We start from the raw sequence: 10,980 nt of genomic DNA, 5'->3' as shown, positions 1-10,980 counted from the left end.
CAATGTTGTATCTTTGCAATAATGCCATGATATACATCCTATAAGATCAATGGCATCGGGTATACTTAATCAAAATAGGATGGTGGCAGACCTGTGTCCCTTTCCTCCGTAAGTTTATACAAGTTCACTTGTCACATCTATATGAATGAAGAACTTAAACTAAAGTTCGTGTTTTATTTAGTTTCGTGCTATTTGACGATGTATTTTATATACTTAAAATACTTTTGTCAATAAAATTATGTTTGACACTTTCAATCTGATGGGTACAGACCAAATCACAATGGATATAGTGGTGGAGGAAGGAAATGCCGATGTTGGCAATACTGCTGAACCATCGTATGAGGTTGTGGCTAGAAGTGGTCGTTCAGCACAATTGTCAACTAATGACACTGATGAACATGAACTGGGTAAGTGCTATTATCAATTACAAAAAAACTAAGGTCTGCATAATAAATATTTGTTTGACCCTTAATTCTTCTATTGTGCGTCATAGCTATAGAGAGCGAGGATAGTAAGGTCAGTGTTGGTAATGCTGCAAAACAATCACACGATGTTGTGGGAGTAGGCATTGACTGTATTTTCAATCATGCTAAAGTGTCAACTGAAGCCGATCTTGGACCACAACCGGGTAGGCTCTCTTATCTACACTCCTAAATGTAAATATTGTCTTATGAGTACTCCTAAAAATGCTTTTGTCAAGAGACTTATGTTGCATTCACTCCTCATACAGATGTGATACACTTGACATCTTTGGATGTTCCAAATGAATCAAGTCAAATAAGTTCTGATGCGGATATGGTAGAGCAGAACAAAAAAGATGCTTTGGACACACTTATTAGAATATCACAACATAAAAAACCAAAGAAATCGAATGTAGCTCGAGTTGTCTCTGAAGGTAATTTTTTGTTCTTGCCTTATTGCATCTTATTGGATTTCGCATATATCATTTGCTTATTAAGTATAATATTTTTCATTGTATAGATTATAAGTGCACCCCAGAAGATGTTCAGCTTATTGAATACATTAAAACATTACCGGGGAAACAAGTTGTGGTGAACATCGACAGCGCATGGTTAAATAGAAATGATATGGAATGTCTTTTTCATGGTGACATCGAACTGTCTGGCGAAGTAAGTACATCTGTATGTCCATATTATATACAGTAATAAAGTATATATATTTATAATTATCATATTATACAGTATGGTATACATATTTAAAGCTAGCATGTATATTTGATCTGCTAATTGTATTCTTTTGGTGTACAGGCCCTCAGTGCATATATACACTGTATTAGGGATGAAGAGCATTTACTTCATAGAGAAGGTGGAAAGGTCTTCTTGGAGAACACATTCATTTCCAGTCTGCTTAAGCGTGATGGCGACCCTAAGATGATCTTAAATTATAAGGAAGACACAATTGAAACAAGGGTGGACAACTATTTACAGTCTGACATGGTTGACCTAAAACTCATCTCATTTTTAATATATGTAATATGTAATATATTGGTGCACAATACTTACAAATTAATGTTAATGTATGTTCTATGAAGGTGTTCATTCCAATGAATATAGAAAATTTTCACTGGTATCTGGCAGTTCTGAATGCAAAAAAAAGTGAGGTACATGTACTCGATTCTATGGGACAACAAATAACGGATCGCCGAGACCTTTATACTACAGTGAGTAATCATTTCTTTTATATTATGATTATTTCATCATTACATTATTTGTTATCTATAAATCTTGATATGTTTTATATATACACATAGTTAAAAGGTCTAGAAAGACAGATTAAACTTGCAGCAGAACATAAAGAGCTTTACCAAGGCAAGTGGTCGAACCTTGATGTTGCATCATGGCCAGTTATAGAGAAGATCACAACACAAATGCAAACCGATGGGTAAAATTCATGTGACCACAACTCTACAAAATTGGTTGTATTTATTTTCATATATACATAGAAACTCACCTGATCTGTTAAATTTCATATTAGGGTATCTTGCGGGCTATGGATGATAAACTATATGGAATACTGGACAGGATCCTCCCTATCTGATAACGTAACTCAGGTAGAGGACGTATATTTATTTATAGGAACAATGTTTCTTTTGTTCTAATTTATATACTTGCAGGATGATATAACAATGTTTAGGTTTAAGCTACCTGCAATATTATGGGACTCGAGATTAAACACAAAGAAAGTACATCAAAATCTTGACCACAATGTGGATGAAGATGGAGAGAGTTCAAGTGATGTTCAAATAATCGATACTCCATGTGAGTTATCTAAATCGTCAAATACATCACATCAGATTGAACCATATATATCTCCATATGTTCTGCCTGCTAAAGTAACATCAACAAACACGCAAGAACTGATGTTTGTATTATGCACATATATCATGGGGATAGACAACGCCAAATATTTAAAGTAAGTTAATTCTCATTTATTATAGTATATGCATGGTAAATATTCAACACATATGTTCTTGCTTTAACTATAAAAACAATTGTTCATTTAATAGGAAACATTGGATTCAGAGCACTAAACCTTATCCAATTTCTTTAAGTCTTCAAAAACTTAAAGATATATTGGATGTAAATAAGCCGATGGATACAGATTGTTTTAACATGGCTGTTCGGATGATCGCATGCAATGATGCCTTGTTTTTGTTGGAAGACAAATACCACTACATGGATCTACAGTTCTGTGTAAGTTCAAGTAATTAGTCTTTATTCATATAAGTGTGTTCATTATATAATTATTTTTCTAACAAAAAGTAGTCCATAACTAAATTTGGTCGAGACCCTCGCCTTCGTGCAAAGCCAGATATCAACATGTTGGCAAAATTATTAGAATGTTGGCCTGACATGGAGTACGATGTTTCAGATTGCAAACAAGTAAGCTATACTCTTCATCATTTTTGTAATCTTGTTTTTTCTCTTACTTGAACTGTTTTTTTAACTTGCAGATTCTATTGCCCTTTTCTTTCATGGGTCACTTTACCTTATATGTACTTAACATGGACACTAGAAGCATCTATATAATGGACTCCATGCCTATACCATCATGGTTTAAGGGTGATCATCCTAGCATGCATTATATCCATAATATACATTATATTGCCAATAATATGAATGCTGCCATGGAATTGGCCAATCCTACATGGAAAGACGATATTTATATGTGGCGTCGTATAGTACCAACATGGGTTCCAAGAACATTAAACTGGTAATTTTTTTAACCCGAACAACTTATTAATTTTGTCTACATATATGTAACAACGTATTATTTTAATTTGTAGGGATTTATCTGGCTTTCTTGTTATCAACTTTATGCACGATTGGAATGGTATAAGGTTACCCTGCATTTGCACTGTGAGTACCCTATTTGTTCTAATACTTTGTTAATATTGTTCTTCTATAATTGATTATTAATCGTGTTCTATGATATGTAATAATGAATGTGCAGAATGGGAATGACCTGAGGACCAAATTCTTAGTAGAATTATTGAAGTACAAGGACAATGAATCCAAAGACAATATTCCAGAAGAAATACAAGAAATTATTAGGCACATCAGATAGATATGATTTTATTTGTAATGATACTCAACTTATTATCCTAATTAATTTTATTGCCTTTTAGGTTCGTAGTATCGTTAGGAACATTTGTCAACATATATTTTAGTTATATGTTGCAAATATGAAGGTGGTTCAAATTTCTGTACTTTCAAAGATGCATTGGTGTTTTAGAAGCTTCAGCTTATCCTACTGTAGTATTGTGCTTAAAAGACTCCTATGGGTTTCCATCTTTTTATTGGAAACGAAGTACCATACTATTGTACTGTACAGTGACTTACAGGTATGGAGGGATAGGGCTCATCGCACCTTCTAGCTTCGTGAGTCAAATGATTTTATAATTATTTCCTTTTTATGCTTCTGTTCTTATTTTGTGCTAAGCTGAACGGTGCTTGGTTGTAGTGAGCACAAAGCGATCTTTCTAGCTTACTCGAGGTAGCAGGCAACTGGTGACTGGTGAAACCACAGACTGGTGCCACCAAAGTGGAAGAAATACACTCAAAGAACCATCCTGTCAGTCTCCTTGTCATAGAGCATTCACCTTTTCTTGCAGGTAACTTGGGCTCGACTTACTGACACGAGCAATAGTCTGATAACGCTACAAGACACCGATGTGCAATGGTCGCCGCTCTCTTTGGGATTATGCAGAGGTCAGAGAAACAAATAGCTATATTTTTCAAAGAAAAGAAAAAAAAATAAGAACAGGTATCCTACTGTTTCCATTCTCAAATATTATTGCCCAATTTACTATAAGAACACAGAATCTTATTCTTGTAATTTTCTAAATCCTAACGAATAGGAAAAGAGGGCCACCCAACTTACAAAGTCTTTTTTGTTTGCATAGGATTATCTGTAATTCTGAATGAAAATTTGTGTGGCACCGTTGAACAGCTAAAGCTAAGCAGGGAGTGCCTTGTCTGCTCCTTCTCTGTTACAAGCCTACAAGGTAACATAGTTCTACTTTGCACGTTTACCAGATTGTGGATCTCTGTAGTAATGCCATATTTCTTTTCTAACATTATGCTGAAAACCAGGTAGCAAAGGCTCCCGGTGGCAATGGCGGAGTATATGCTGGTAATCTCTAAATTGTGATGCGGTAAATTATAAATGTATGCTATTAATGTTAGTCATGACTTTCTGCTTGTTTTTTTTCTTTGGTTGTAAGAAGGCTTATCTTCTTATCGATTTCTCTGACCATCTCCAAATAAGTGTGTGAGTATACCAACTCTTTGACCCTCTATCTAATATATGACTTAATGAAGGGACTCATTTGGATTTTCTTTCAGCTACGTCCTAGGTGCTGTTTTTCTTCAGCTCTGCCAAGTTTTGCAACTTGCAGAACATCCAGTTGTTCAGTAACTTGTACATCCCAGTCTTTTCATCCATCGTTTTACAAAACGTAAGCTGATGACATATATGTTGCATTGTATATTTCATCTGTTGGATCTGCTAAATGACATTGTTCCTGAGAAATAGGTGGTGCAGAGCAATCTTAACCAATGTAATAATGAAGATATCCCGCTTTCTGGAACAGAAATTTAGATGGTAGGTTGTGATAGTGAGTGTATTCACTTCAAAATGTGAAAATAGAAAATGAACTTTTGAATCCATGCCTTAGCTTTACTAATCTCTTTTCCATTTTTTTATGTGCAATCTAAAGGAGTCTTACGAACAAGAATCATCTGACAGCAGTGATGAAGAGTGGTCCACACTTAGCACACCACGAAAAACAAAATTACAAGGCAACGAAAAAGTATCACTTACTGAATCAGTACGTTCTGCAAAGCGGTGTTCTAGAAGAGCGCCAGCTAGGGAGCAGAATAATGAACATACTCAGAGTGAGCAGCTTCATGGTTCTGCAAGTGAGCAGCAAGCTAGAGAGCAACTTCATGGTTCTGTAAGTAAACAGCAAACTGAAGTTCTTCGCTCCAATGTCAGCAGTAGCGATGCCTCAAAATGTCATTTTGGCCCTATAGTTACTCAGGTATATAGATATAACTATTGTCCAATTTTTCTTGGAATCACTTTGTGCTAACAAATCAGTCCAATTAATTGTAGTCTGATATAGATTACAGTATTGACACTGTATTTTTTTTGCAGAAGCTGAAGGAACATTTTGAAAAAGATCCATATCCTTGCCATGCAACAAAAGATGGTCTGGCACAAGAGCTAGGACTGACATTTAATCAGGTATTACTGCTTACCTAACAATTTTGTTCTACATTATCATTGGGCTGTTATTGTTCCCTCGTCTTAATATATTTTCTTCTAACAGATCAGTAAGTGGTTCTCTGCCACCCGTTATTATTCAAGAGTTGCTGTTGCCAAGAACCAAAAATACACAGGAGAAAATACTACTGAGAATAATAGTAGCGCAATCTTTGATGGTATACAAGTAATAGAACCCAATTTTGGTTTGATAGATAAACCAGATGCAGATACAAATGACATGATTTCTGAAAAGTTGATGGTACAAATTAATCTTAACGAAGGCATTGAAGAGGATATCCCACCGAGCCAATATGCTACCAGGTGTGAAGAGAAATTAACTATGACTCAAGCTGCCATCTCAAGGGAAGTTGGACCTCCAGGTTATGATCCTGGAGAAAACTTTCTTCAGGTCAGTTCAATGATTATTAGCTGTGAGCATAGTGTGATAATGGCCTACACGATTCTTTTCAGGTGTTGGATGAAATTCACCGTCAACCCGCATCACTTTCACTTTCCATGGTGTCTGTTCAGGCTCCTGAATCTGTAGTTGATTCGTTGCCATGTAAGAGCTACAAAAAGCTTGAGACACCCCAATGCAGTGATGATATGGAACAGTGAGCTTCTCATCATTCTAATATCCCTCTGATTTTCTAAGCCTTAAGCTTTGGATAACATGTTCTTAGTATAAATATGAGATTTGCTTGAAAAAGAAAACAGATCCATATTTCGTTGACTGATAAGTTTGGCAACATACATTCCTTAGTATAATTATGAGAGTTGCTTGGAACAAAGCAGCCGCCGTCAGGGGCGTAGCCAGGATTTTTTTAGAGGGGCCTTAAACAATATTTAATAGGCTATATGTAGTATGAGAGTGACCGATTTTAGCTTAAATTTAACGTAATAGACTACATATTTTTATCAAACGCACAAACAAATAAATAACCAATGTTTATTGAAACAAAGAATGTAATAGTAATTAGTATGTATTTAATATTTATATGTTGGGGGGGGGCGCTGGGCACCATATCTTTTGTGATCAGTTAGACATCCAATGTTGGTTGTAGCTGTTTTGTATAGCCTAGACCTCTGGGCTATAAAATAGCCTTGCAGAGTTATGATACTTTGTTGTATGTTTTTGGTGTCACAACAGCTTTTATCACCTTGCAGTGGAATAAATGCCTGCTGGCTAGCCCCCTTCTTTTTTGTTTTTGTTCTCCCCTTTTACCCGGCCCTGTCATTCCTTCGGGGTTCTGATGCTGAAACCTACCACTTTTTTTTCTTGACAGGTGCCATATCTGCCTAACCGAATATGAGGACGGAGACCAGATAAGAACCCTTCCGTGCAAGCACGAGTTCCACCTGCAATGCGTTGACAAGTGGCTGAAAGAAATACACAGGTATCTATCCATCCTGGTTCGGTTAGATCTGCCATGCATCCTGAATACTGTCAAGCAAGGCACAGGAAGCGTTAGGGATCCCCTCCTCACAACGTTCCTGTCGTCACAATGCTGCAGGGTGTGCCCTCTGTGCCGTGGAGACGTCTGCGAAGTCGCCTCGTGAAGACCTTGGCGCTGCATCCTTCCGTTGCAGCACCGGTGGATAGGGCACCACCGCCAGGCGCCAGCTGTTCCGTGGTTGAAGCTGGTTCGGTCAGGCAATGGTGATCCGTCGTATAATTCTGATGTTTAGGATCCATCCCTAAGTGGAAGAGTGGAAGTAAAATTTTATAACTGAGCCACGAGTCATCTTGCAATTTCACCTTTTTTCTGAATTCTGTAGAAAGATGCAGAGCCTAACCTTCCAATCTTGGAAGATAAGGATGGCCTGATACTGGAAATGGACGATTTTGAACTCCCGCTTGTATGGAATTTCAAGTACAGGTACCTTCACCATATTGTACTTTTGTTCAAATATAATAATACTTTTACGTAGTTTTTAGTTGTAGTGCTTTGTGCTAAAAGCTGCACAGCTATGTATGAAATAGGATAGATATTCACCTATCTTTATAGCATGACTGCATGAGACAAACCCTGCATCTTGACTATTATTACTAACAAAAGAAGTTCTATTCTTGCTGTTATGTATAGTGACCAATTTTTTTCGTTTGCTTCCTTGAACAGCATGACTGTTTACTTGTTTGCAAAGGAAGAGCTCAACTGTAATCTAACAGCAGTGAAAGAAAACCTAATGAAGCCCGTTACTGTTAGCTTCAAAGAGGGTCTTGGTCAAAAATTCAGGCAACCTTCAGGAACAGGAATTGACTTTTCAGTGTTTGAAGAATCAGATTTATTAAAGCAGGGGGACATGGATGTATATCCACTTGCAGTTAAAGCTGAAACAGCATTACCTGTTGATCAGCCACCAGAAGGGGATGACCAAAAGATGAAAACTCCTAACTCACAGATCACCCAAGCCGTGTTTGAAAAGAAAGAAAATGGGGATTATCATGTAAGAGTTGTTTGCCAGATCCTTTGGGTCAATGGAACTAGGTATGAACTGCAAGAAATATATGGCATAGGGAACTCCGTGGAAGGTGATGCTGATGCAAATGATCCAGGGAAAGAATGTGTTATTTGCCTCTCAGAACCAAGGGATACTACTGTCCTCCCATGTAGGCATATGGTAAGTATGCTGGCAATCTTTCAAGGATTGCATTTTTTTGTAGAAACTAATGCTCTATTTTTAAGTAACTTGGTATAAGTTTTCATTATTTGACTATGTTCTAAATTAAACACAGTTCTTTTGATAATATATGCTCCCCATATTCCCAAATGTATGCTATGCAGTATGACATATTCAGAATATTGGTCCAGAAAGGCAGGCAGTACCATACTGATGTCTTAAGCAACTTCCATTTTCTCAGAACTGATTTAGCGTTGAATTAGCATATGTGCTAAACCCTGACATTTTGCTTACATCTTCACTGCAGTGCATGTGCAGTGAGTGCGCCAAGGTCCTGAGGTACCAAACCACTCGGTGCCCCATCTGCAGGCAGCCTGTTGAGCGTCTCCTCGAGATCAAAGTGAACAACAAATCTGAAGATCAGCAACAGATGCCCCAATCGCCACCGCTCCCAGCACTGGCTCCGCAGCAGGAAGAGGTGTAGCCGTGATCAAAGTCAGTTCTGAAACATTATATGGCTCTCGTTTGCGGACCTTCAGGCCTTCCCTAAAGGTTTGTTCTCTCATTTGAGCAATGGGGAATGTAACTGGTACTTTACCTTTAGCGTATGTAAGGTTCTGGCATGGCTTTGCCGACCTCTGCTGTATCTGCCTATCTGGAGGTGGGAGACCAAGATGCCAAGAAGAGTGTGTACCATATATACACCATGCATGCGTGTGCCATGGCTACCTTAAGAAGCGTAGCGAGGAGGATTCATCATTCCTGGTTGACTTCCTCCAGGGAAACCAGGTGAAGAGAAGGTTGTCTCATAAATTTGTACAAAAAATGACTATTTCCAGGGAAACCAGGCATTCTCTGTTATGCCATGAAAAGTCGATGAGTATTTTCCTTGTGCCAGTCATAAAACATTCCAAGTGCAATAGCTCGCCTGTTGGTGAGAGATTTTGTGTGGCTAAGGCCCCGTTTCGTTCCAGTGACTAATCTTTAGTCCTTGGCTTTTAGATGGTGTTTGGTTTAGACATAATTAGGGAATGGTAATGAGATCTCTTATCGGTGGTAATGATTACTATTTATAATTGAATTGGATAGTAGTATTTAGTACTAATGGAAAGAGCTCAACCAAACAAAAGTATCGGTATCCATTACCTCATGTAAATCGTTTGCTTACATTTCGGCGAACCAAACGCCCTCTTAATCTTGCTTAGTTCCTTTTTTTACCAAACAGAAGGACCGAACATAAATTGCTTCTCGATTTGTATATCAGCTATGCTTCCTGTGGAGCAAGGAAGCGAACGCAAGCCAGCCTTTTGTATTAGTGCATTCTGTTCAGTTCTTACTTGATCATCCCGTGTTCTCGCGTGTGCCATGGCCGAGTGGCAAGCTCAACACTGGTATTGTTGTTTTGTCTCAAATGAAGTCCGATTCCACAAGTTAACCGGAAATCTTCATGGGTGATAGTTGTGTCAGATTCTTCTGTGCATAGGGCAAGTAATGCAAGTGATAGTTGTGTCAGTTTACTCCCATTTTCTTGGGCATCACTTGTCTCAAATGAAGTCCATTGGAGGTTCGCAATTTATGTTCCGTGGCATCGCACGGGCACCTACCTATATAACATTAATTTCCCAAAACCAGGTAGAGCAATAGGAAATCTACCCAATAGTTCATCTGTTGGCAAGGTGGGGGATAAATAATGCTAGGGAAACCTATTAGGTCCCATCAAATTAACCTGAGCATGTCACAGTGATTAATTGGAACATTATTAGGTAAAGAAGATTGATCAAGGGCACAACTTGCCTGTGACTTGAGATTACCAGGTACTTAACCAATTTGGTCTTCAGATTTCTCGTGACCTCACATCTATTCGTAGCAATATATATAATAGACAAGGAGTACATAAAAATAACATTACACCAAACATGAGAACATATAGCGTAAGAATATTCTACGCGCTGCTACAAGAGCGTAGGTTCGAGAATCACTAAAGTCGAAGTTACGGTGAAAAAGATATGATTTTCGGAAGACCTATGTGATTATATATGAGGATTATGTTCTATGTGGATTAACATAAAGCATGTGATAAAAAGGTAACTATCTCCATCTAACTTTTAATTCAAGTGACCACTAGTTCACATTCTTGTCAACTTATAAATGACCTAATTTCAATTATTAACTTAGACAAGTTAATCCAATAAACAGGGGTTAAACATATTAGTTCTAAAAGTAGATGTTATGCTATAAACAGGGTTGTTACTATGTAGACAATTTTATTCTGAAGCTAACACAACTGGAACGGGCCAAAACAGAGTTAAAACAAGAAAGATATAGATTTTACAATTTTCTAGAATTATTTTCATATTAGAAATCCAATTTCGACTTATATTATATAGATCCTATCCCCTAATGGACGACAACCACAATTCCCTAGAAAAGAAGCGGCTAATTGTAATACCCAATTTGTAAATAACAATAAGAGTTGATCTCCTTATATATTTTGCCTCTATTTATTATAGAATGTGAATAACTATATTTAAAAAGTCAATAATTAAACAAATGACATGTAAATAA

General features: G+C 37.3%; 3 protein-coding genes and 1 pseudogene across 4 annotated transcripts; all 4 read left to right on the top strand.

Annotated features, from left to right (window-relative positions):
• Nucleotides 1-1,787: 1,787 nt before the first annotated feature.
• LOC109939521 (uncharacterized) lies at nt 1,788-2,204 on the top strand (annotated as a pseudogene). Its single transcript, XR_002261986.1, has 3 exons — nt 1,788-1,902; nt 1,996-2,071; nt 2,135-2,204. The product of XR_002261986.1 is annotated as an uncharacterized protein (transcript).
• An 829-nt stretch (nt 2,205-3,033) lies between these two features.
• LOC103626767 (uncharacterized) lies at nt 3,034-3,662 on the top strand. The gene is made up of 3 exons (XM_008647137.2): nt 3,034-3,234; nt 3,308-3,380; nt 3,475-3,662. The coding sequence occupies exons 1-3, from the start codon at nt 3,050-3,052 to the stop codon at nt 3,586-3,588; spliced, it is 372 nt and encodes a 123-aa protein (XP_008645359.2). The 5' UTR covers nt 3,034-3,049; the 3' UTR covers nt 3,589-3,662.
• Nucleotides 3,663-6,271: 2,609 nt separating this feature from the next.
• LOC103626766 (E3 ubiquitin-protein ligase RNF167-like) lies at nt 6,272-7,459 on the top strand. The gene is made up of 3 exons (XM_020537709.2): nt 6,272-6,407; nt 7,080-7,190; nt 7,308-7,459. Exons 1-3 carry the CDS (start codon nt 6,310-6,312, stop codon nt 7,351-7,353), a joined length of 255 nt encoding a protein of 84 aa, XP_020393298.1. The 5' UTR covers nt 6,272-6,309; the 3' UTR covers nt 7,354-7,459.
• A 440-nt stretch (nt 7,460-7,899) lies between these two features.
• Nucleotides 7,900-9,295, top strand: LOC109939520 (probable E3 ubiquitin-protein ligase LOG2). The gene is made up of 2 exons (XM_020537707.1): nt 7,900-8,415; nt 8,723-9,295. Exons 1-2 carry the CDS (start codon nt 7,915-7,917, stop codon nt 8,897-8,899), a joined length of 678 nt encoding a protein of 225 aa, XP_020393296.1. The 5' UTR covers nt 7,900-7,914; the 3' UTR covers nt 8,900-9,295.
• The last annotated feature ends 1,685 nt before the right edge of the window (nt 9,296-10,980 follow it).

This window comes from Zea mays, chromosome 5 (assembly GCF_902167145.1).
Source record: "Zea mays cultivar B73 chromosome 5, Zm-B73-REFERENCE-NAM-5.0, whole genome shotgun sequence".
Classification (NCBI taxonomy): Eukaryota; Viridiplantae; Streptophyta; class Magnoliopsida; order Poales; family Poaceae; genus Zea; species Zea mays.
Note: the sequence above shows the minus strand (reverse complement) of the source record. Positions and strands in the feature narration are given on the sequence as shown.